At 48.9% G+C, this 23,430-nt stretch overlaps 1 protein-coding gene across 3 annotated transcripts in view; it reads right to left on the bottom strand.

Annotated features, from left to right (window-relative positions):
* The window catches only part of HEG1 (heart development protein with EGF like domains 1), a 54,556-nt gene extending 37,740 nt beyond the window's left edge, over nt 1-16,816 (bottom strand). For all 3 annotated transcript variants that reach the window (XR_008450363.1, XM_054069763.1, XM_054069764.1), the window contains exon 1: nt 16,620-16,816. Coding sequence is in view for 2 of the 3 variants with exons in the window: in XM_054069763.1 (XP_053925738.1) it covers nt 16,620-16,794 (175 nt within the window). In the remaining variant the exon portion in view is untranslated. The remainder of the gene's footprint in view (nt 1-16,619) is intronic.
* Nucleotides 16,817-23,430: the final 6,614 nt, after the last annotated feature.

Below are 23,430 nucleotides of genomic sequence, written 5' to 3'. Positions count from 1 at the left end.
GGGAATAAAATGAAGCAAAACCTTTCCTCTTATCATTGACACCAGCAAGTCTGGCTTTAATCAGGGAATGGACAGGCTGAACAAGAAGGAATTATTTATGGAGGCTTTTCAGAGTCACCTGGCATTTTTCACTCTGCCCTGCAAGGTATACCAGGCCCTGGTACAAAGAGAAAAATCTTGTTTCGGCATGGGCTCAGCTCCCTGGTTTGGTGGATGCAGAGCATAAGACACACTGGAAAATCCTACCCACAGTATGTGGTGATGAAACCTGCAAAAATCAGTCCGTTCAACAAAATAGACATAAAATCTCAGGTCATCACAGAACCATCAAGCCTGCCAGAAGCGTAAGACAACTGCAATCTCCTCTTTGACTTGCCTCCAGAAATTAGCCTTCAAATCTGACCCTGTGCTGAGCAGATGGACCAGATGCAACCTTCTACCAAAAAAATGCACATGGGACCATCTGGCCTCCCCTGATTCATTAAAGGCTTAAAGCATAGTGGCCCTTTAGCTAAGGTACTGATTTGTCACTAACAATTCCGTCACATCCTAAGCTGCCAACTGCTTTCTGTGGTTTAACTCCATGCAGCTGCAGCCGTCGAGAGAAATACTTGACTTCCAGCACAAAACTCTCTTGCCACCCGCCGGTCCAGTGTTTTCCTTCCCAGTTAAAACTAGCAGTGATGCTCACCAGACAGGTCGAGGCTCGGAGTTACTTTATCTTCACAAGCATAACAAGTCCGAGGCTTGCTGGGAGCTGAGTTAAAACACAGCCAGAACAAATAGATCAAGTTTCAGACGATTTCTCGAAGCTTTGGGTTTGCCCCTGGCAGCCCAGCTGGATGTCTACCTTGTAAGACTCCAGAAAAATCCCCTCTAGACCAGCAATTTTCTGTCTCCATCCTTGGGTGCAACACGGGCACTGCCCTGGCAAGGGGTTGGCTGCTGCTGGGGCAACGTCATCTTTTTGGTGTTGTGCTGTTGAGCATCACAACAATACTACAAGTTTTCAGCAGCAGCTGTGATTGCTCAGGGACATTTTAGAACAGGGAGTGAGGAAGGATGTATGCCGCTAATGCCAGGGGAGCAGAATCCCCACAGATAGCATTTGGCAGGAGCATTGCAGCTAGTCAAGATGCACCACTAGCTATTCCAGGCCCCCTGCTATCCTGCAGAAGGGATTTTTCTCCTCAAGGGGCAGCAAAACAATCCCTTGACAGGGGAACAAAAATTTGATCTGTGTTTGCACGCAGAAAAAGCCAAGAGCAGTTGATCGGCTGCCCAGAGCAGCCCTTCACCTCACAGCAGTCCCTCCTTGGGAAGGTGGCAGTTCCCTGAAGACTGTTCCCGGTACGACTGCCCATGCAGCCCATGGCTTTTCTGCCAGAGCTACGGCCACCCTGGGAGCATCCCATGCTGAGCTGAGCGCACATGAAGCTAAAGCAGGCTCCTCCCAAGGACAGACAGCTATAATTATAAAGCCCACATCTGTTAGCATTGCATAACCTTAACATCATCCAAGGCTTGTGGAGGGGGAAAAAAAGTAATTTCAACTTTGAAAACTCCTTGCCAGGTGTAGGAAAAGGTTAGGGAGAAAGGCAGGCTGTGAGGGAGGAGAAGCGGGGAGCAAAGCTGGGACTGTCAGCCCTGCAGCGGGTGGCACAAAGCAAGGGTGGCTGCTGGTCCCCACCGGGGCCGGGACTGGGCTCTGTGCTGTGTTTTGAACGGCTGCTGCGGATGTCAGGATCATGGGTGGAGGCCGGTTAGGAGCCAAGTGAGTTTGTGCGAACAAAAGCTACAGCCCTAAATCTGGACTGTCCAGGGCCCTCTGGGATTTTCAGTTTCCTTCCTTGTTCTTGCCCTGAAAGAAGCAGTTTGAGGGGGGAGGGGAGCAGGGGGAGCTTAGAAAAAAAATGGTCTTGCTTGAAATGGGTCAGTTGAGCATAAACACACTGATAATATTGCTTGGGGAAGGTCTCTTGTATCCATCAACCACAGGAAGAATGTGAGAGTTTTTTATAACCATGTGCAATCAACCCTTTTTGCTAATTCTTTCAATATTAATAAAAGGAATTATTCAGTCTGGACTAAAAAAGGTGGTGAGAAATGGCAGGTAGGGAAGGGAAGAGATGCAGGAAAGCCCTGTCAGTGCCTCCTGCCCTGCTACATGGCTTGGTTTGGATGGGGTGCCCTATAGATGCATCCCCTGGCAGGACCTTGCTCTGGTCCTCATGATCCTTGCCCTCTCTCCATCAGATGCCAGGCAAAGCAGAACAGCAATTTACAGGATGTTAAATCATTTTAGCCATAATATGAAGGATTCATGCAGCTACCAAAGGTGATTGGCGCTTGATATCAGCTTGAGCAAGGTGATGGAGGCTTAATGGCAGCAGCAGACCCTGCAAGCTTCAAGTGTCAAGGTCCAGATGCTTAAAGCCTACCCAGCTGCTAGGGGTGACGGACGGCCACGGATCTGGGGACATGGGCATCATCCTCAGCCCCTCTATGCTGGGTCACAGCACTTTGCTTGTAGTGCTACTTTATGAGACAAAACCAGAATGTACTTCCACACCAGGTCACCTCCAGGACCTGTAAAACCACAGAGGATCCTAAAGGCCATTTTTACTTCCTACCCTTCTTTATTTGCAGTGAGTTCATGAACGCAGAGCCTGATGCTCAGAGATGCCACAAGAAAGAAAAGGATACAAATGTTGCTCAAAAGCAGATAAACAAATACTCTGAAATAAAGACCGCACAGAAATCTGTGAGGATGCATGCATATGGCCCATCTGCAAGCAGGGATAAAACCTGCACAGTGCAGGGACAGGATATTGTCCTGCTTCGGCAGTGGTTTCCAACCACTTAATTCTGGTGTCCTAAACACTCCCCTGGGGAGGTGCAGGTTCCTGGATCAGCAGCTCAAGACTACAAAACTCTCAGCTTACTCATCTTTCTTGGACAGTTTGTGTTCAATCCACAGATCCCCGGGAGCACATGGACACACGCTGCCTGAAAACCACCAGCCCAAGGCTCAGAGCAGCCTCTTCTCCTGAGCTTTTGTTTTTAGATAGGTTTTGGTAACTGAATAAAAAAAAAAAAAAAAAAAAAAAAAAAAAGAGAGAGTCCCATTTCACTGCTGAGTCTTTGGAAAACATTTCAAACATGAGTTCGCCTCCAACCAGGATAAGTTGTCTCATGACTACCTACACTCCCAATAAATACCATAACCATGCGGAGACTCAAGTAAAATCCCAATCCAGCCAGCCAGCAAAGAGGAGGCTGAGCCCTCAGCCCCAGAGAGATCCTTGGACCCATGTCCCTCATGTCTTTCCTGAGCAAAAATCCCAGAACAGCCGTGTTCTCTTGCTTGCTGGCTCATTTATTTTCTACCTCAAAAGTGTCCTGACCACCGTCGCCTCCCTGCATCAACACAGGAAAAGCCCCTGCAGCCCTAGAGGCTGCAAAGGCAGCCCTATCCCAGCACTGGCTGACAGAGACCAGGAGTCCTTACCAAAGGGACTTCTTTCTCACTGGTTTCAGTAAAATTAATAAAAATAAGCCAAAAGAAATCACCTGTAAGCACTCTCCGAGCACTTACACCTTCTCTCCACCCCTGTCCCACCAGCCGGCCATACTGAAATGTACCCCACCACCCTGCCTGCACTGCAGATCCCAAATGCTACATCCCAGCAGCACCTAACTCACTTCTAAAACCCTCCAGGCTTTACTGAAACATCCTGCAGAAATACTTCAGAAAATATCACCCATGCAACACTTCTTCTTCCTCTTTCCAGGGTTTTTAAAGTCCTCTGGAAGCTTTGCTCAGCAGGAAGGCAGTGGCACCACTGCCAGAGCTCATGAGAACAGAGTAAAAGCCATGGAGGAATCCAGCCCGGTGTCGGTTTAACTTATGCTCCCATCCCAGGGCAGTGCTGCTGGAGACTGTCAGACGGCTCAGGGAGGAAGTCTCCTGGCTGGCCTCCACCAAAGCGGAGTTGCTAGGTCACTGGAACAATAAAAAGGCAAGAAAAAACATCCTGGCTGCAAAAAAGAAAGGGGGAAAAAAAGGAGAAAAAAAAAAAAAGCCATGGTAGTGTGCACAGTTCTGGATAAGTGGAAAGAAACAGAGTTGGAGAGAGGGAGACGATGCCACTGTTGGCTTTTGTAAGCACGTGACAATTTCTAACATGGACCTTTATCCAGAGCTCTCACACAAATAATTCCAGAAACCTGGAACTTGTATATAAGGTCTGCAATTGGCAAAATCTCACATGGGGCTTGCTAGAACATTACCTGGGAAGCCAGCCTGCTGCTGCTATGAAAAGGTTAACTACCTTTGCCTTAACACAGGCATCCCACTCCGTCATATAACTTTCTCACACCATCACACACCCTCAGCAGCAGCCCACTCTTCATTTAAACCGAGTGATATGAGAAAACTGCCTCCAAGCAGGGCTTTATTTCAGTGAGAAGATGGTGAACAGAATCAGACGGTGCAGAGCGCCGTGCAGCCCCACAGCTTGGGCTGCTCCGTAAGGAAAGGTGCTAGCAGCTTAGAAGCTGCAGGATGAAATTTTACTTTCTGAAAAGTTTCGTTTCAAGGCCAGAAGGGAGCATTAGCTCATTCTGCCTGACCTCATATATAACCAAAGCCATTCTGTATAGCTTATTTACTGCTAATATAAGCTCGGTGATTCGCTTCTGACATTAAAGGGATCTTGCAGGGGAGAAAAAACAGCTATTGGTATTTGTGATTATTTGGGATTGTACTTAAAACCATCACAAATACAGGCCAAAGAACAGGTTTTTCTGCACTAACTCTCAATGTGCATCAAAAAGCGATGCCCGGCGGTAAAAGTATAGAATCATAGAATCACCAGGTTGGAAAGGACCCACTGAATCATTGAGTCCAACCATTCCCAACACTCGCTTAAACCATGTCCCCAAGCAACCAATTCCTTAAACACCTCCAGGGAAGGTGACTCGATCACCTCCCTGGGCAGCCTCTGCCAGTGCCCAATGACTCTTTCCGTGAAGAATTTTTTTCTGATATCCAGCCTGAACCTCCCCTGGCAGAGCTTGAGGCCATTCCCTCTTGTCCTGTCCCCTGTCACTTGGGAGAAGAGCCCAGCTCCCCCCTCTCTACAACCTCCTTTCAGGTAGTTGTAGAGAGCAATAAGGTCTCCCCTCAGCCTCCTCTTCTCCAGGCTAAACAATGTGTGGAAGGAGCCATCCACCCCAGGAGCCAAGGACTCTGGCCTTTTGCAGACCCAGGCAAAAAAAAAAAAAAAGTGGTATTTTCATGTCAGACTCTGGAAACAAAACCACAGCTCCCTGCTCCAAAGTGGTTCTGAGCCCAGCAGCTGCTTCCCATGGCCAAGAGGGGAAAATAAACACCAGGAAGATGGAGGAAGGAGTAGGGAAAGGGGTGCTGCCATGCCAAGAGGCCACACCAGGAGCAGCCAGGGCCTGCCATGGCTCCTAGGAGCTGAACAATGCTGCCCACCACTGCAGAGTAAGCTTTGGTCCAAGTATATTGACCAGAGCGTTAGTCCAGCAACACACTTAAGAAAAGCTCCTTGGGGAACTATTCTCTGTGCTTAATGCTAAGCACACGCCAAGGAGCTTTGCTGGCTGGCGGCTGCATCAGGGATGATGACCAAGCTGGAAACTGAGCAACTTCTCAAGGACATGGTAGGGATGAAGGGTCCGTTCGGGTGCAGGAGGATCACAAGGCCACTGAGGGGCAGGTGCATTTTGGTGACACAGGCTCACTGGAGTGATCTCCCTCCATGTAGCCTAACAAAAGTCAGTCCTGTCTTGATGAAAACTCAGCAGCTGTCCTAGCCTTATACCCAGGTCTTGCCTCCGAGATGGTTGTGGGGTGCCGGGCATGGTGTCATGGTTGTGGGAATCATGGATCCTCTCATAGGTCCCGCTCTTCCACCAAGGAAAAAAGGAGATGGAGGAAAAAAAAAAAAAAGAAGGAAAAATTTAAACCAGCTTAAATATAAATGAATCCCCAGAAGTGATAAGGGCCCCCTCCTCCCTTCCCCCATCTGCTGTGAAAGGATGATGATCTAAATCACATTTCCTAGATGACATCGCACTGATCTGCCACCGGATGTGATAGTGGCAGTGCTCAGGATGGCACCAGACCTCCTTCTTCCAGTGGACAAGTCAGGTCCTTCTCCTGGCACAGTCGGCTGGTCATCACTGCCAAAACAGATGAGCGGTGTGCCTCAGGGCGGCTGGAGTGGGCATCCCTCTGGCTGTCACCCACCACTCTCCCACTGCCTCTGCAGTCACACATTTCCTTTCCGAGAACCAGGGGGGAAGGGATTTACCATTTCCAGTGCACATGTTTCAAAGAGGCAGAAAACAAGACACTTTCTTTGGGCTGCATGTAGGTCTCAACTTCGTTGCAGGCAGCCCCGCAGCCGAGTCCTGTGGCTAGAAGTGGAAACAGGTGATGGAGAAGGGCAGGATTGGGCTGTCACTCTCCAAGCTATGTCCGAGGACTCACAGGGAGTCAGGATCAGCTCATATATGGGCACTGTGTGCTGAGCACGGCAGCACAGAGGATCAAGAGGAGAAAAACCTGCACCCAAACCTCATATGCCCACACACTGACTCATACTGTCCAGCACAGAGCCACCTCACATCGACTGCCTTGGCATGCCCTTGCCTTCAAGTGACCATCAACTTCGGCCTTAACCCAGCATCTGACACAGCTTACCCAGCACCGTAGGATCTCCAGGAGTACCAACCATCTACAGGACAGAATTATGAGGACCTCTGTTCTTTATGGACCATTCTTGGAGGCCATAAAATTGCTGGTACTCCCATTCCCCAGGTCAGAAACCTCCTGGTCCTCATTTGAACTTCTTCACACATCATATTTCCTCCTTGTCCCTCAGAAAAGACTGTCTTCACAATTATTCTGCACTCTCAGATCAAGTTTCCCTCCTTAGAAACATCCTTTCAAAGGGCTTTTATCTGCAGGGTTGGCTGCCAATCTAATACAGCAGCCTCATTCTGTATTTGCTGAAAGAGCTGATAAATGTCCTAAAAAGAATTAACATTTAGATGTTAGTCCTGTAACTGAATCCGAATCAAACAATGGTGACTGTTCAAATTCCTAAAGCTACTCAGGAGTATTTCCCTTTGAGCTCTTCCAAGCTTGTACCAGGGGTGAGGAGCTTTCTAAAGATGCCTTTGTGAGCACCAGCTACTGAAACCCTTCTCCTTGTCCCTCCAGACACAGATACAATTATGCCCAGCTCCAGCACAAAGATAAAGGCTGCATTACAAGGGCAGTATTATGCCCCACAATCAGGGTCTTTGATTCCAATTGACAAGGAAATCAAATCATCCACAGTTGGTTCACTGATGTTTCTACTCCTGAAAATACATTCCCATCACAGGGGTAGAAATTAGTTCAATTACCTATTGTGTTACCTTCCCAGATTGCTAAATTACCTTTACTTGTCAGTTCGTGAGATCTTACAAGTTATGCAGGGTCAAACCTGGCTACAACTTGTATGGGATTTATTTCTTTGCAGAAGGTTTAACTACCAGCTGCTACAGTTTCCCTGATAAGAAAGTGTTTTCTTACCTATAATGGCACAGATGTAGCAGAGCAGCTATTCAGAGATGCTGTGAAACCCTTCTCTAAAGTAAATTTTTTAAAATGTTTAGATAAACTTATTCTGGGGTGATCCTGCAAGGGGAGACGTCTCGAGATCCCTTACAGACCTGCCTTTTGCTTTTATAGAGCACTCAAAACCAAAACCAAATGAAAAACCCCTCGATTATCCAACCTCCAACCCCTACCCCCAACTCACGCATGCTCCAAAAAGTGCTGTCCTCCCCCCAGGTCAGATCCTGCCACCCTGAGTGGGCAGCAGTACGCTCCTGCTAGGCTGTCTCAAGGTATCTTTCTGATAATATATTGAAGCCAACCCTTCAACTTAAAAGTGATTCATCCCTTCTTCAGTGAAGTTCAACAAAGTGTGACATTTCATGTCAGTTCTCAGGGCTTAAGAGATTTTCCACAAGAGGAAGGGTGTTAACTCCAGCATCCTAACAAGCGGTGACGTGGATAATTGTGCTCTATAGATCATATTCCTCTTGTCATTCCAGATGCAGATGTGCCTCTAGCATACTCTTCATGAAAAAAAGAGCCCTCCTTTGCTACCAGCAACCCAAAGGAGCCTGCCCATCGCTCCAAAACTCATGTACGGAGCTTCTTACATGGTCTGGAGATCCCTGAGGGAATCTGAGGGTGGTTGCAGAAATGACAACAATGTTCGCCTGGTTATAGTGACAAGAGGTTAGACTGATTCCTGTAATGGCCTTTAAAATTACTGTCATCGTAGCATGCTGAAAAATGCTAAGAAAAACGCCCTGAATGTGTGTGTTCAACACAATGTCCTCTGGGAGACACAGCCGGGGCTGCACCCCTGGGACAACTATTAACCCTGCTGAGCTAACCCTTCATGCACAGTTCACACGCCTTCCTATCAGACCACTTAAAATTCCTTCTCACTCCTTTCCCAGATGCTTTCATCACAGACATAAATTAGCTCAGGGTTAAAAGAAAAGGGTATTTTCTCCTAAACCTCAGCTGCAAGATCCTCATTGCCATGTAACCACTGTGCAAAAGGTCCCCCAAACATCCTCATGTTTGCCGGGTGTAAGAACCACAGAGGTCACGCTGTCTCCAGAGGAATTTTTGCAAGCACTGACTTGGGAGCCCAAGACAGGGTGCTCACGCAGAAGTGCCAGGGGAAGGACCTGCAGCATTTGGTCGCATTGCGAGTGACATGGTCACCCTCAAACAACTTAGACAGGCCAGACACAGTCAGGATGCTGCGAAAGCAGTTTTTAAAGTCCTCCTAGCTTCACATCCTTGCAAAGAATGAAAAGGCAGATGGAGCTTGCTTCTCCCAGCAGACAGTCAATCTGCCAAGGTCAAGGCAGTTGCACAAGGTATTCAGACAGATGGGGAAAAAACAACAGGGTTTGACCCCAATTTTCCTGCTGTATTGCCCAGCACTTCTTTATGCATCCTCTCTTTTCCTAGCAGGACAAGATAATTAAGATGGTTGTAGTTCTTCTGCAGATACACAGGCAGAGCCCTGCCAAGCAGGAGTGTCTGAAACGGCCCCTCTGTCTGAACTCAAAAGCATCTGGAGATCAGCTTTGAGCTAGTGTTATATTTAAATAAATACAGCCAACCTAGCCTTCTTGAGCATCTCCTGGATTTGCAGCACATGTTTTCAAGGGGGTTTTATCTACCGCTTCGACAGTCAGAAGCTCTTTTTCTCCCCCTTTAAGCAACTCTCCTGCCTGTAATGACAACTCCAGGGGTTTTAAGGAAACACAGCCAAATCTTAGGAGGCTCTCAACACAGTTCCTGACTTTTGGCAGCAGTGCTCTCTCGCCCACAGCTGAGATGCTGACTGCAGCTTGGGAGATGCTTAAGTAGCCAACTGCAAAACTATTTATCAAATGACTCCAAGTCAAGGGCACGGCAGATGCAGAAGCAGATGTAACCCTCCTCAAGAGTCCTGCCCGTGCAGAGGACAGGCAGTGGGATATACCTTCATCTAAAGCCATGCGAGGGAGTGGGGGCAGCAGCACAGGAGCAGCAACACCTTGTAAGATATTTATGGGATGCTTATGGGAAAAAGGCTGGGGGTTGCGTTTCAGGCACTTTTAGAATTATATTTTTATATCTCATGCGTTTTATACCGGTTTCTGAAGAGATGAAGCTACTGAGACAACTTTGTCTATATTGAAACAAATTAACCTGGAAGGCAGAGACCCACAAGACAGCAAGTTCCTACAGGTTTTATAAAGACTAGCACTTTGCTAGAGAAGACTCTGCTGAGCAACAGACTTGAGCAGCTGCTGCGCCCAGATCAAGGAGGGTCCCCATAGTTCAGTCCATGCCCTGATCGTGGGACCTGTACGCACCCAGCACCCACAGGGGCCAGAATAAACCTCTGTGGCACACACTAACACCACCCACCCTGTGGGGAGCAGAAGAGAACAAACTACAGGCACTGCTCATGGAGTAACTTTACCACGTTTCCCTCGCATGGGTTTGCCCAAACACTGACAGCTCTAAAAATGAGCTGCTTTCTCACCTATTTTTTCACACAACCAGACTTTTCACACCAGTGGCTGGAAACCTCACATCATTTTACCTTCTGCCAGTTGATCTCTCTACTCAACCTGCCTCTGCCTGTCCCTTCTCCAAGCTCTTCAGGACCACAGGTGACTGTCACCACACCCAGCACCCAGCTAAGATAAAAAACAAATTAACAGCAAAGAAGTGATATGACCCCAAATCATAAAATCTGTATTATAAATATCACAGAATGCAGATCCTACAAGAGGTCCTCACTTTAAGTGGGAACTGGTTCTTAACTCCCCTTCGCCCCTGTTCTCTCCTGAGCACTTGAGCAGACTGGGTCTGAGAGCAGCATTACTATAACACAGGCAACAACTACACTAACAGCTTGGAGGAGCTGAAGTTTACAGAGCTTCCTTTACTCAAGGGAACTGCATTTTTCTAAGATTATATTATTACTTGGGCTGGTCGCTCAGTAATGCAACATCATTTCCCTTTTGGGTGGGAAAGTTCGCTCCTTGTCCTCAGACGCAAATGATTTCAGCCTGAAAGGATGAATGTGAACTCTGCATAATCAAAGAGCTATAAACGAACCATACCCTTGGCTGAAGCAGTGGGATATTATGGTATAACACTTGGGCATTAAAAGCTATGTGGTGATGGGTGTACACGCATCAGCTGTATGAACGCAGAAAAGGGTGAAAGGGAAGGATGCCCAGATGTAACAAACCCATTTTCTCCCATTTTCTCCTGATAGGCACCCACAGACTTCATTCTTTCACCAAGCCTATGCTTGTAGCCCTCTTGCATCTGTTCTGGATGAATATCCCAGCAAACAAACCCCTAATATTTATAGAAACAGCAAATTACAATGCAAATGTCCCAAAACTGCTCAGAGAAATACAAATTTGAATTTGTAATCAGGTCTGCTGCCACTGGAAATTGGATTCTGCCTTTTATGCTCAGTCAATCAGGAAAGAGAAAAAACATATTGTATGACCTACATCTTCAATCGAATGTAAATAACAGGCCTGTGGCTGGGGTATTAAAGCCTCATGATGAGCTTGCTCACGAGATACAGACTATGGATTTTGTATCAGACCTTATCACGGGAATATTACGAACAACTAACCTGTAATTCACTTGGAGCACCTTCTGACCCTCTGGCTGGTGAAAATGCCCCGAAAGCTTCTTTGCACCATTGCAACAGCAGAAAGACACCAAAAGTGCCAGGATCTGGCCGTGCCTCTTTCCAAGTGGAATCTGCTCAGGCAAGAGTGGTGTTGTTCATCCACGCAGAGACACACCCCCCCATACCTGAGAAAATCCCTCAAAACTCCATGGGGAAGCAAGGCTGGATTCTAGAAGGTTTAAATTGTTTTTCTAGGATACATCCAGTTCTGCATCATTTCTGCAGGGTATTTAGGAGGATGCAGCCCTGCTCTGAGCACCCAACGCGTGGTGGGGGCAGCTGGACTGGGCACAGCACACTGAGTCCCCCTGCCTTCTGCCAGACACAGCACAGACACAGACAGAAAGACATTTTTGTGCTGCAAAAAGGCAGCAGGCTCACCCATTGCTAAGTCCTAAAACTTTATACCCATCCTGATTTTGGAAATTGCATTTAGCTACTACCATCAATAGGGAACCCACTGTGCAGGCCAGTGGGTCCTTCCAGCAACTCCAGAAGAGCCACAGACTTCAGTGGTGCCTTAGCCTCTACACCACAGCACTGAAACACTATTGCTACACCGACAGGTTTTGTTGGCTTGATTAACTTGTTAATTGAAATAGGTTTTTATTCGGGGGGGAGGGTGGGGTGGTGGCACTAACTTGGATGAATGCTTCATCAAAACCATTACAACCAGACCGATGCTACCAAGACCTCAGTCCTACCACTTCCATACAGTGTAGTAAGAGCAGTGAGAAGGGCCAGAAGCATCTCCCACGGCAGCCGTGCATGGCCCCAGAGCCCGGGCTGGCCAGCGGTAGCGCTCAAGCAGGCAGCCAGCCCACATCTACAGTCGGTTGTGCTTTGGTCTCCACTTTCACCCAAGGGGCAGTTCAGTGCCCAGCTGGTAGCTAGCAGGACAGAGCAAGCCCCTGCTCCTATTGCCCAGAAACATCCCAAAATCCCTTTTGTAGGACTGCCTGAAACACTGTGGGTTTGAAGAAGCAGCTTTACATTTTAGATGCACAGTCCTGGTCCCCACCAAGTCAGCATCCATTCGAGTTTTGCACTACAACGACACCAAGACCAGCTACCTTTCTAGCCTGGTATCATGTCACCACCACCCCCACCAAGCACAATCCTCTGCCACCTCCGAGAGATGTGATGGTGAGGGAGCCGGTAGCCTCCACACGGTGCTCAGAGGGTGCTGTGACATGCCCTATGCAGATGAAAGGGATGCGGGAGATGGAGGCAACACACAGAACAGCTTGGGAGCTCAATCATGGAGCGTTTCTGTCTGCCAGCCCAAAAACTGGGGTCTGTAAGAGCAAGTGAAAGAAGCAAGTTGGCCGAGAAACCCTGCGCTCCTAAACTCATCAGTATTTTGCTACCGAAAATAATATTCCTTGAGGAATATTCCTGCACCACCAAGACGGGGATCAGCCCCACAGACAAGACAACAATCACCCATCTCCTTGTCCTCCCAGCCATGAGAGAAAATTAAATTAGATTAAATTAAAGTAAATTGTCCCTCAGAAGTGGTGACAGCTGCTGGAGCAGAACACACTGCTAACGCCTGCTGAATGGGCACAGGCTGGCTCTGGAGGGTTTACTACTGGGAAAGCAAATTTTGCAGAAAGGCACATAAGGGGCTTTAGCTACAGCTATCCCCTTACCCGCCGTGCCCTGGTCACGGTGTAGCACTCACATTCACTGCGTATGGAGGTGTAAATCAATACGCAGCACTATACACTCCCTGCCACCTGGGTTATACAATTATCTCTTGGACTGTATTCATTTCCTACCTAAATACCACAAAAAGTGCTTTTACAGACTGATGAAAACCCAACCTGTCAGTGTATAACTCTTGTTACCATGAGGGGCTCAGGATGGGGAATGGGCAGGGCAGCTGATCGTTTATCTCCTTCACTTTCTGAAACGTTTTTGTTTGCTTTTATTTTCCCTTCTGTTCTTTGGTTTGTTTTTGCGGGTTTTTTTTTTTTTTTGCTTTAATTACATACCCCCAACAAGTAGAGCTATATAGAGCAGATCTATACAACTCTAGGGACTTCACATTTGCAGCCCACCAATGAAATCCACTTACAGCTCACAGAGAGTAGCAAAGATGCCTAAGACAGGAAAACTCTGCAGCCTCCAGGTCTATTGATAGCAGTGTGGAGGCGCAGAAGGCGATCCTTCCTTGTCCCTAAGCTGCAGGCAGAGGAAGCATCCTTCCTGCACCACCTACGGTAACCTGGAATTGTACCGAAGCTAAACAGCAGCATCTCACACCTCTCTGCATCACCGTGACTGCACAGAGAGATGACTTTCTGTCCTCTACGAGCTACAAAATACATACTGTGAAATTTGAGGCAAGTTTGGAGGCAATACCATACTTTTGTGCAAACAAGCATCCTCGTCATCTTCTTCCCTGGCTCCTCAATTTGCTTCTTCCTCACACAGAAAGTTTCAAAGATAGAGAGTTTAAAAAAAACAAACAACAAAACAACAATAAATAAGTGCACTGTTCCGCCCATCTAAGAGGGCTGGAAAGTTTCTCCTAGTAGCCAGCCTAAATATCTGCTGCAGGCTAAGCTGATTCCATCTCGGGTGATTTCACACCTTATTTCTAGGGCTCCCACCAGGGAAGCTGTAAAGAAAGGCAGCAGCTGGCATGGCAGAGAGGGAGAAAGGAGAGACGCAGATGGCAGAAAAGCAGATCAACTTCTCAAAGCAAGCTCATTGCCGGCAGCCCTGTTCTGTGCTGGGCAACGTGGGCCGGTACCGGTCAGAAGTAAAAAAGAAAGGGGCATTGCAAAAACTCCAGCCACAGTGGATTTTCCAGCCATAGGGAGACTCCAGCCATAGTGAATTTGATGGGAATTTGGTGCCATCTCTGCTGTCCCATTGTGTCGCTGGAATTATTCCCATTTCACAGACCTGAAAGAAGGAGAGCTGCAGGAGGACAGTGGTTGTAATCGAACCCCTGCCCAACCCAGATCAGTAGCAGACGGTGCCTGTCGGCTCACCTGGTGCCCAAGCAAAACAGCTGCCAGGAGAAATTTCACAGAGGGAGTTGATGATGCTCCAACTTTACTGTCACCAGTTTTCTCGCTTCCTACTTCACCTAGTTTTTTTCCTACATTCCTTTCCCTGGGTTCAGGCTGTACTTTAAACAACACGCAAAAGCCATCTCTCCTCGTTTCTTAGCTGACAAGCCCACAGTGGGTTTGGCAGGGGCAGCAGATGCGGTCCCAGGCACAGGCGGGCTGGGAAAGACAGAGAGGCTCTACAGGGCAGCTCCGCTCCCTCACCCTACGCTTTGTGAGAGACTCAAAAGCCCCATTTCTATACCCACTGCCTCACCATCTGCTCACTAAGCATTGCCTGAGAAAGGGCTTTTGCCGCCTAACCTCAAACTCAAACAGAGATGTAATCTTAATTTCCACGTAGTGCCAGAGTGATGGGTTCACAAGAAACGCTCCCTCCCCTCCCACCGGTTTTCAAGCAAGCATTTTCAAAGGTGAAAAACATCTCAGAGGGGCAGGAGCAGCCGTGAGAAAAACAGGGATTTCTCAAGCATCTAGAGCTCAACCTAAGAGTGATTCAGGAGATCCGATCAGCCCTCTCCCATAACACCAAACAATTCCCTTGACTGACAAGCATAGAGCTGTAACTAACAGCAAGTGAATCGCAGCCGTCAAGACACAGCATAATTCATGGTGCCGTTTGCTAGGGAGCCAGCTACTCCCGGGCTATTTATCACTCCTTCACGATGCATCCCTCGCTCCTCCTGGATGGGGATGACATGATTCACGAGTACCTGAACCTGCGGAGCACAAACTGCACACAGCAGAGCCTCTGCTGCTGAGCCGGCAGCCCAGCACTGGTAGCCACACAAATGGCTTTTCCAGCATTGGGACAGAGAGTTTGAGCTTTTCAGATTCTTAACAAAGGAAACACATTCCTCCGCTAACTCTCAGAAGTCATCAAGGTCACAGGAAAAGATGGCAGATTGAAAGCTGAGAAGAAATATTTTTTTTCTGTCCGCCCGAGGAATTTGTGCGGCTCTCATCACATAATAGGTGAGCACTTTGCTGGTAAGTCTCAGATTTTATCTTATCTTCACGAGATTGATAGCAGGTAAGACAGCGTTATTCTCTGCCAGGTTGGAGGGCGAACTGATGCTTGGAGTGGTACAAAGTGGCTGAGCTGGGAACAGTCCCAAGTCTCCTTCATTTCGGTGCAGTATCCTAGTCACCAGGCTGCTCTCACACAAACACTGTTAGTTAGGAGCTTTTGAATCCACTGCAGGGTACATTCCATTCGATATCCTCAACTATACATTTGGTCTAGTGTGGATACATGTTACAAAGGCATACCTTGGGTCTGTGAAGCAAACTAAAACGTTATAACGGTAGTTTTCTCACATTTCATGAAACTTAATAGTTATATGAAAGTAAACTTAATCCCAAGTAGCAAAGCATGACATTCTTTCCACATCAGAAATTAAAATATGAATTTTGACAGTCCAGCCCAAGCACGCATTCAGTCCCAAAGCCTACACAGGGCTGATCTGATGTATTGGATTTCCTTATACCACCTGCAGACACCAGCACTTTCCAAACTCATTGAGAATTAGTCATCCTTAGAGCTATGCGTCTTCTTCAGCAAGTAAGTGAATCAGTATACTGAGTGACACTTGAATTGAGCCCTGCTTGTTCTGGGAAAAATACAGTTTACCCTGTGCTGAAACCAAATTCAGCATCGTTAGTCACTGCACCTAACAATACTGTAGATGCGGCATGCGAGGAAAAATGTAACTTTATACGTGACTAATCTGACAAGTCTGTAGGCGACACAGAGAGAGAGGGATGTTGATGGCATCTGTCCCCACACCTGGATATGGGTCAGCACCTAAGGTGAAGTGAGGACACATCTGGAGATGAACAGCAGGCAACTTGGATCCTGTTGACCACCTATGGGAACCATCAATTTCCACTTGGGAAGTATTTTGGTGGGCGGACATGTGTCATCCACACCCCTGGTACCCCCCAGAGCTTTCCTCTGCGAAGTTCTCACCTCTCGCCTTCGAGTCGGTCCATGCGGCTACGACACGAGTTTCCCACCCACGACTCCCCATCCCAAACCTTCACCCCCTTAAGCCTCTACCTGGGCAAGGCTCCAAGAGGAGAGGGGCTGGGCTGGGGTCGCACTTTGGAACCTTCGCGGCTCAGCGCGCTGCCAGGACCCCCCGCGAGGAACAAACCCCATCCTCATCCCCATCCATCCCCACTCACTCACCCGGGCTGCCGGCGTGTCCCGCGGCTGGAGGCGAGCAGGGGCGGCCGAGGCGACTTCGGGACGGAGGAGGAGGAGGCGGAGGGGGAGGAAGGCGCCGGGTGGAAGCGAGGGGCAAGGACCCTGCCGCCGGGAGCAGCCCCAGCAGCAGCAGCAGCAGGGCGCAGGCTGCCGGCATGGCGCTAGGGGTGGATGGGGAGGGGAAGGGGAGGGGGGGAGGGAAGGGGGGGCGCGGGGGTTATTCACATGCCCGCAGCGGGGCAATGAATAACCGCGTCAAGAGCGATTTTTAATTAATTCACCGTGCCCCCCCCCTCCCTCCCCCCGCGGGGCGGCGCAGAGAGCGGCTGCCCCGGCTCTAGAAGTGCGGGGTGCCCATAGCGGAGGGGGCGAAGGGGGGGCGGCTGGAGCAGCCGCAGCCTGCGGCCAAGTGCCGGCGCCCGAAAGTAAAAGGGCAGGCGGAGGAGGCTCCTCCTCGAGCCTGACATCACCCCGCAGCTCGGCCGCCCCCTCCCGCCCCGAGCAGCGCCCGCCCGGCTGCGTGCGGCGACAGCAGGGATAGTGGTGGTATTATTAATAACAACAGTAAATTTTTTTTTTTCATTATTTTTACTCTTACTTTGTTTTTTCCTGATGCATCTCCCAGTCCCGCCGGGCAAGCAGGAAACCCCTTTGCCCCCCGCCCGCAGCTGCAGCCGCCGGGACCGCAGCATTAAATGCACACAGAGCGCAAGTCCCGGCGTGGACCCCCTCTCCCCTCCTGCTCCCAGCACTGTCCCCACTCCTGCTCCCAGCACGGACCCCCCTCTTGCTCTCAATACGATCGTGTCCCCCGTCCCGATCCCCGTACGGACACCCTCTCTTCCTGCTCCCCCTCTCACTCCCGGCACGGTTTTTCCCCCCTCCTGCTCCCGGCACGACCCCCACTTCCCTCACTCGCGACATGGACACCCCCCCTCCTGGTCCCTGCACGGTCCCCCCTCCCGCTGCTCCCGGCACAGACCCTCCACCCCTGTTCGATGCATGGTTCTCCCCCCACCCCTGCTCCTTGCTCCGACCCCCCCTTCCGCACCCCTGCTCCCTGCACGGTTCTCCCTCTCCTGGTCCCTGCACAGCCCCCATCCCTGCTCCCGGCACGGTTCCCCCCCTCCTGGTCCCTGCACAGCCCCCATCCCTGCTCCCGGCACGGTTCCCCCTCTCCTGGTCCCTGCACAGCCCCCATCCCTGCTCCCGGCACGGTTCCCCCCGTCCTGGTCCCTGCACAGCCCCCATCCCTGCTCCCTGCACGGTTCCCCCTCTCCTGGTCCCTGCACAGCCCCCATCCCTGGTCCCGGCACGGTTTCCCCTCTCCTGGTCCCTGCACAGCCCCCATCCCTGCTCCCGGCACGGTTCCCCCCCTCCTGGTCCCTGCACAGCCCCCATCCCTGCTCCCGGCACGGTTCCCCCTCTCCTGGTCCCTGCACAGCCCCCATCCCTGCTCCCTGCACGGTTCCCCCTCTCCTGGTCCCTGCACAGCCCCCATCCCTGCTCCCGACACGGTTCCCCCTCTCCTGGTCCCTGCACAGCCCCCATCCCTGCTCCCGGCACGGTTCCCCCTCTCCTGCTCCCAACACGAACCCCGGCTCTGCCCCAGCTGCCGCACGAAGGCGTTTTTGCCTCGAGGGCAGCGCTACACCACTTGGTTTTCCAGGCCCTCAAAGGGATGGGGATCCGGCCGAAACAACCCGGCTGCGGGCAGAGCATCCCGCACAGGCATGCGGGGAAGCCGTCTGTGCTGCGCTCCCGCACTCACTTTGGAGCTGCAGAGAAACAAAGGCAGTGACTGACTGATCAAGCCCAGTATCACATCTCTGGCTGCCACCAATGCAGCTTCTAAAGCAAAGGAAAACCTATCCGGTTGTGCGGTGCTCGGCCAGACTGGAAAGTTTCTTTGCAGATGAGTGTGGTGAGCATTAGCCCCCAGCTTTATTCCATTGAGATCAAATCCTTGCCAAGTTACCGCAAATCTTTTATTGGTTATAAAGCAAACCCGCTTTCTTTTAAATTCCAGCAGCACCATTTGAGGCTGCAGCTTCTTGCAGTGCTGGATTTCCCAGGCTGGGATGTATGGGAGGCAAAGGATTTCCCTTTATTGTTCTGAAATTTCCTTTCATAACTTCAAGCTCCTGGTTCTGTGAGGCAGCATGCCATGAAGTCAGGCTTTGCCAAGGTTGCTGGCACCCCAGTCCACTGGGTTTAGCGTCCCTGACAAGCTCTTCCTCCCCAGGGGAACAGAAACCCACCCAGGGCAGCCTCTTCCCTCTTTGCCCCTCCTGCGCTCTTTGCTTTTCCCTTGAGCTATTTCGGAATGATGCTTAATTTCCAGAAGCCAAGCAGAACCCTACCTTTCAAAGGGGGGTAACAAGTGACAGTACACCACATCCATACACCTGCAGCCTCGGACAAAAGCCAGGGCTGGTCCAAAGTACCCCATTCCCTGATTCTTGCTTCACCTAAAGCAGAAATCTATGGCTTACAAACACGAAGTCTCTTGAAGACTCTTTCCACCCAAAAGGTGGCACTGATGAGCCCACACCAACACGGTAATGACCTTGGCTTTCCCCAGCCACAGGACTTGGTCTCCCCTGCTCCCATGCGCTTCTCTCGATGTGCTGGTGCTTTCTGCACCTTCCCACACAGCTTTGGGAAGGGAGTGCTTTCTGCACCTTCCCTGTTTTTTGTGCAACAAAGTACACTTGGAAACCTTCAATGTGACACTTGCATAAGCATAGATGAAAGCCCTGGAAAAGGCAGCCCTTTGAGGCATCCCTCTATCAACCCATTCTCTATTCTACTCCCTACGATTTCTGGCATCTTCTTGCTTCAGATTCGCTTAAACTCAAGGAACAAGCCAAACTAGCATCAGTTTAGGAAGTACTGCGTGTTAGGAAATGAAGCACAACAAACCACAGTGACATGTCTAATTACACAAGTAAACATCCCAGTCCTGCCAATTGAGGACACCTGAATGACCCAGAAAACCACAGGGTGTGTGATCCACACAGGGCATCTCTAGGGTCCTTCAGCCCATGTCAATGTTCTTATATGTTCTTTCTGGAACAGGCTGTGTAAAAAAAAACCTTCCCTCATCAGTAAAACAGAGAGACCAATATACCACTAAGTAACGTGCCATCATGGGACTGAGTTAAAGCTCAGGTGGAGAGGTGTGAAGTGTTTCAATACTTTGGGAAATGGAGCAGGGAGTGTAGAGCAGCAGCTCAAATGCCCGGGTGTATCTTTATACATGAAAAGCAGGAGTCCTCGTTACCGATTCCTATGATAATAAGCAGTATCAATAACAATTGTGATCCTTCAGAAAGGTTTGTTAGACCCTGCAATTAAAGTCTTGCCAACAAGTAAGTCTGAAACTTTCTTACCTGCTTTAACTAAGCAATACAGGTGAGGCAGCAGAGGCAGAGAAACCTTTCCAAGCTCAACGATATGCCGTCAGGGCTGCATGGGGCAAATCAAAGCTAAACCGAGCCCTGATGTGAAATAGGTGCTCTCATGTCCGCCTACTTTTAAGCCTGAGGGCCCTAATACCAAGCCCAGAGCTCTCATCCCTTTCTCCCAACCTTTCCCAAGAAAATTCCACAACATCTAAGCCCTGTAGCAGCTCCTTGCTCTTACTGCATCCTCCCAAGCTGTAAATCCAGCCAGCAGGAAGCACAGAATCAAATGCTTTTCCAAAAAAATCACATTAAATTCTTCCTCCTGTTTTACTCAACGGGGACTTTGAGAGCAATAGCAGAAGCAGGAAAATGCAAAACAAATATTGCTGGAAGAACAACCAACGTCTGTATCGAAAGGCTTTATCTCCCCATGGCCTTGTCATGCTTCTGTAGCACAACCCACGGAGCTGTGAACAGTGAAGACGAGGATTAACTGCCTCTGGAGGTGACAACTAAAGCCCACTCCCAAACTGACTCTAAACCCACCCGAGCTGCCATAACACTGCGTTTCTGAACCAACTGGAGCATTTGTGACCGCTGGAGGCATGACCAGAAGGACCATACGCATGTGTAGCACCAGGAAACACCGGCTGAAGGGCTCTGCGCTGCCCTTGAACCGGCCACATCCTGGCAGAGTTTAGTATAGGTGGGAAAACACATTGCCGGGCTGGCCAGCGGGGCCAGGAATGGGCCGTTTCAGCCTCTGACACACACGATATTAGTGAGGCTGCTGCCTTCACCAGCCCCAGCTGGGGCAAAAGCCCCACTGTGTGAATCCACGTATTTAAACCAGTATTTACCATCAGAAAGTAACGTCTCTCTCCTCTCCATCTCAATTCCAGTCACAAACAGCACATTATTCAGAAGCACCTGGAAAGGAAACACTGATATTCAGGCAGTTTCAGACTTCCCAAATGCAATTCCTTACCCCCACAGGTGCCTAATTTAGTGGCTGTAAATTTAAGGCTACTGTGTTTTCCTGCCATGTTATCTTTTTCGTACCTTCACCACATTGAAGTAACACCTCTGCACTGAAAAAGTCATTTTATGACTAATATTTTTGAGCTCTGGCTCCAACAGCCATATGAAAACATGGAGAAAAAAAGCCTTACTTTTTTTAAAGAAAAGGATATTTTTTTATCCATTGAGACTGCAGGGGGTAATGTGATGGGGATACCACCCCTGCGCCACGTTAGACACCCTCCTGGGAGGCCAGGGAAGAAGCATCGGTGGTGGGAGGAGGATGCGCTGCAGCAGGATGAAGGTGGCTGTGTGGAGCGTGAGAGCTCAGTGAAGGACACAGGCACTTACCTTTCCCTCACGTGGTTTTGGAGCTGTTTATCCCTGTGGCACGATTGCACGCTCCATTGCTGCATCCCACTAATAACTGTTAGAGGGCAGCTCTGGGCTGAGTGCTACTCCCTTCACTCCTTCACAGCACAAAACTAATAGGGGATTTAAATGCATAAAATCTTGCCTGAGGAGTCGGATGGGCCAAGCAAACCCTGGTGTAAAATAATGCCATCACAAAAGATTCTGTGACTTCAAACATCTCCCTGACTTACGTATAAAACAAATTTAACACTTCCTTCTGAAAGCAATGAGCACATTCAACACACAAAGGCATTAAAACCAAACAAACATTCAGAAACCTCATCAGCACAGGAAGCTTCTAACATAACTATATAGAAGTTGATTGATAGTATAAAATGATTAATTGAATGCCACCCATCATCTTGTTTTGGTTTTATTTCACCTTGATTTCCACTGTCCAGATTGAGAGACTGGAGATACACAACCGAATTTGCCCAGTTTTGCATTTTTTGAGTCTGAAATCACGGAAGTCCAACCCCCTCCCAGGGTCTCTACAGAAAAGGCATCTCTGTAGCACTTTGTCAGGATTACATTGACCAGTCCCTTCTCTTCTATAGGAGCCTTTCGCAGCCTCAGCCAATGTCATGAAACTCCTGCAGCTCCCTTGAAACTCAGCCCAGATCTGTCCAAAACTTGGATCAGTCTCATAAACCTCAGACAGTTTTAAGCTGATGATGAATTAAGGTACAAAGTGAATATTTTCTACTCCTGGAATTTGTTATTAAAAGTCCTGAGTTTCCGAAGCGGACAGATAGTTCCTAACTGAGTAATTAATTACCTTCCCCATCTCCTCTTGATGCCATAAGCCATCCATTAATGGATTCCAATCATCCAAAAGGTGCTTTGTACCTGACCCATTTTTCTTGAAATTTTGGGGGTAGTGGTATTCTATTGATTTATTTTTACAAGAACTGCTTGCCTTGTACCTCCCTTGGAAGCTGCTTGTTCCAGATACTTGACATTTGGAGGTCAGGATGGATACAGGTCTTGTGATCTCTTCTCATCCCTTGCAGAAAAATGCACAACAAATTAAAATGACGTTGCATTTTGAATCCTGTCACTGGAAAGAAATCCCATATTTTCCGGGGGAAAAAAACCAAAAAATAAAATCAGCCATTTAAATCTTGCTTGGAAAAAATAACTCTAAATTTCTGATTTATTTCTTTTAGGACCCTTTCTAGCTAGCTCTAGTTTGGAGCATGTCAATAAAAAACGGCCATTTCGCAGCTGAGCAAAAAACTGCACACCCCTTAAAATACAAAACCAAGCTGTGGCTAAAGTTTATGAGCATCATTTAGATCCAATTAAGTTACAGGTGTGCTCCCTGACTGTTGTGTTTCTGGAGTTGCGCCCGTGCTTCCATTCGCTCTTGCACAAGGGGGGGGCAAATCCCATGTATTGGGGGGTATGTGCATGAAAATCATCTGAAAAAAAGCCACGAGAAGCAGAAGGTGGAAAGGGAAGGAACCTCTCTTTTGTCACAAGAGCTTTAAAGCTATTTATTTCTAGCCTGCAGTTTGCTGCTAGATCGATTCACCCATAGCTTGTAAGTCTGTTACTGCTGAGGGCTCACCTCATCTCAGGTTTAAGTGCTGCTACCGCAAATCTGGGGCAACACACAGCTTTGAGGTCAGGAATATAAGCAAGTCCACTATGTACCTCTTCTATACGGAGTTACCAAATTTATAGGTTGTCTACAAAATTTTCTCTCTTTTATCCCAGGACCTTTTCAAAAATTCACCAGGCAAGGGCAGTAATTCAAATAACTTTGTTTTCCCACTAACCTAAATGTTAGTCCTAGGCTGCCTCCTTTGATTCATCAAATCCCTTCCGAGATTGCAGGTGTAAGTATGCTGCTGCTTAAGAAACTCTCCCTGAGGTGCATGGGTGAGAGCATACCAGCTTACAAGCACAGAGAAGCCCCTGTGCCTAAATCTGGCCGTGCACAG

Source organism: Cuculus canorus, chromosome 6 (assembly GCF_017976375.1).
Source record: "Cuculus canorus isolate bCucCan1 chromosome 6, bCucCan1.pri, whole genome shotgun sequence".
Taxonomy (NCBI): domain Eukaryota; kingdom Metazoa; phylum Chordata; class Aves; order Cuculiformes; family Cuculidae; genus Cuculus; species Cuculus canorus.
Note: the sequence above shows the minus strand (reverse complement) of the source record. Positions and strands in the feature narration are given on the sequence as shown.